Below are 2,605 nucleotides of genomic sequence, written 5' to 3'. Positions count from 1 at the left end.
CTGTGCTCACCCCTCCTCTCCCAGCATTAGAGCTCAGTTGCCTGTGTGCCTCCAGGAGTTTGGGTGGTGGTGCGCAGCCGCTGAGCTGCCCGCGCGGGGCAGCCCCTGCACGTGGCGACGGGTGATGCTGCTCAGTATCGCTGTGTGTTCCCTGGATACCCTTTCTGTCCCTTCCTTCTCTCCATCCCCGCTGAGCTGCCCTGGGGGGCAGCCCCTGCACGTGGTGTTGGGTGATGCTGCTCAGTGTTGCTGTGAGGCCTGTTAGTTGATAGGCAGTGACACCACCATGGTGACAGAGCCTGGGACACCCGACTCCACGTCGATGGCTGGCCGTTTAGCTGATGAACTGTAGATAATTAACCAGATCTTGACATTTGAAAGTTCAATCCAGGAAAGGATTGTGAAAGAGAAGCAGAATTAGGCTGTGAGAAGTTAGTGTGATAAAACTGTAGACTCCACTGTTGATCACTGTGCTCTGTCATTGGCCCCATGGCCCGTGGTCACTACGGGGAGCTCTGCGCTGGCCAGCAGCACATGCGCGTGGCTGTGTCTGGTCTCCCACCAGGCCATTACTTGGGCAGCTGCAGGTATGCAGCTGAGCCCCCACTGATGCAGCTTCTTTTGCCTTGCAGGTCAGCGCATCGTGAATAGGTTGAGGGCTTCTCTCTTCTCCTCAGTGCTGAAGCAGGAGGTGGCTTTCTTTGACAAGACACGCACAGGAGAACTGATCAACCGTCTGTCCGCAGACGCAGCCCTCCTGGGGCGCTCAGTGACGGAGAACCTCTCAGATGGCCTCAGGGCTGGAGCGCAGGCCTCTGTTGGCATCGGCATGATGGTACGTCCCTCAGCTGCTGTGTCCTGTCTGAGCACCCTGGCAGGGTGAGCCGCACTCCGGTGAGCTGTGCTCAGTACTGTGCCGGGGCCTTGGGGACCCGGGCAATTGACTTGTTGTTGGCACCTGAACCTTCACTTCTTATCTGGAGAACAGACTGTGGCTTTTACAAAAGCCCTGTTGCCTGGGTTCTAAGAACGTGTGAGGGTGGGAATGAGCCCAGGTAGGAAGAGCCCTGGGTGCCAAGTGCTGGACCGAGGAGGAGCACTAGTCTGTCAGTCTGTCCAGCCATCTGTCCTCAAAGGCAGGAAACTACTACTGTCAGTCATCTCTACAGGACCTGAGGGTTGTCCCTGTCCTCCTCCTGTCAGGAGCAGGATGGGCTCCCTCTGCACAGACAGGCAGCTCTGCAATCATTTACCCTCTCCACCCATCACATCTGTTTCTCCTTAGCTGCGGACTGGAGCCCCTCACATCTGCTTGCCTCCATTCGTACCAGGTGTCTGAAGACACACCTTCTCCTGTGCTGCTGGCCGGGAGAAACATAGTGCAGGCCACGTGTGCAACTTAAATTTTCTAGTTATTGTTGTTCAGTCGCCAAGCAGTGTCTGACTCTTTGTGACCCTAGTACATGGACTGCGGTACACCAGGCCTCCCTGTCCCTCACCATCTCCCGGAGTTTGCCCAAGTTCATATCCATTGAATCAGTGATGCCATCCAACCATCTCATCCTCTGTCACCCCCCTTCCCTCCTGCCTTCAGTCTTTCCCAGCACCAGGGTCTTTTCCAGTGAGTTGGCCACAGTATTCACATCAGGTGGCCAAAGTATTGCAGCATCAGCTTCAGTATCAGTCCTTCCAATGAATACTCAGAGTTGATTTCCTTTAGGATGGACTGGTTGGATCTCCTTGCAGTCCACAGGACTCTCAAGAGTCTTCTCCAGCACCACAGTTCGAAAGCATCAATTCTTCAGTGTTCTACCTTCTTTGCGGTCCAACTTTCACATCCATATATGACTACTGGGAAGACCATACATACCCTTGACTATATGGACCTTTATATATAAAGTGATATCTATGCTTTTTAATATACTGTCTAGGTTTGTCATAACTTTCCTCCCAAGAAGCAATTGTCTTCTAATTTCATGGCTGCAGTCACCATCCTCAGTGATTTTAGAGCCTAAGAAGAGGAAATATGGCACTTCTTCCACCTTTCCCGCTTTTATTGGCCATGAAATGATGGGACTGGATGCCATGATCTTAGGTTTTTTTTAATATAGAGTTTTAAGCCTGCTTTTTCACTCTCTTCTTTCACCCTCATCAAGAGGCTCTTTTAATTCCTCGCTTTCTGCCATTAAAGTGGTATCATCTGCATATCTGAAGTTGTTGATCTTTCTCCACTAGCCACGTTTCAAAAAGGAAAAAGAGGAAATTCAATAGCAGTCTAGTGGTTAAGACTTCACCCTTTCACTGCTGAGGGCCTAGGTTCAATCCTGCAAGCTGTGTGGAGTAGCCAAAACAGTTTTTTAATAAAACAGAAAGAAAGGTGAAATGAGATTAATTTTGATAATAATTTTACTTAACTCAATATAAACAAAGTATTATCAATTCAACATGTATTTAATATAAAAATTATTAATCAAATATTTTTCATATTCAGTTCAGTTCAGTCACTCAGTCATGTCTGACTCTTTGCGACCCCATGAATCACAGCACGCCAGGCCTCCCTGTCCATCACCAACTCCCAGAGTTCACTCAGACTCACGTCCATCGA

At 49.9% G+C, this 2,605-nt stretch overlaps 1 protein-coding gene across 1 annotated transcript in view; it reads left to right on the top strand.

The window, feature by feature from the left end:
- Positions 1-489: 489 nt before the first annotated feature.
- Positions 490-2,605, top strand: part of ABCB10 (ATP-binding cassette, sub-family B (MDR/TAP), member 10) — a 23,142-nt gene continuing 21,026 nt past the window's right edge. The window contains 2 exon segments of the mRNA XM_010838112.1: positions 490-548; positions 616-835. Of these exon segments, the coding sequence (XP_010836414.1) occupies positions 490-548; positions 616-835 (279 nt within the window).

The sequence above is a fragment of the Bison bison genome, unplaced genomic scaffold (assembly GCF_000754665.1).
Source record: "Bison bison bison isolate TAMUID 2011002044 unplaced genomic scaffold, Bison_UMD1.0 scf7180017864090, whole genome shotgun sequence".
Classification (NCBI taxonomy): domain Eukaryota; kingdom Metazoa; phylum Chordata; class Mammalia; order Artiodactyla; family Bovidae; genus Bison; species Bison bison.
The sequence above is the reverse complement of the archived record's forward strand: the minus strand, read 5'-3'. Positions and strand labels throughout refer to the sequence as shown.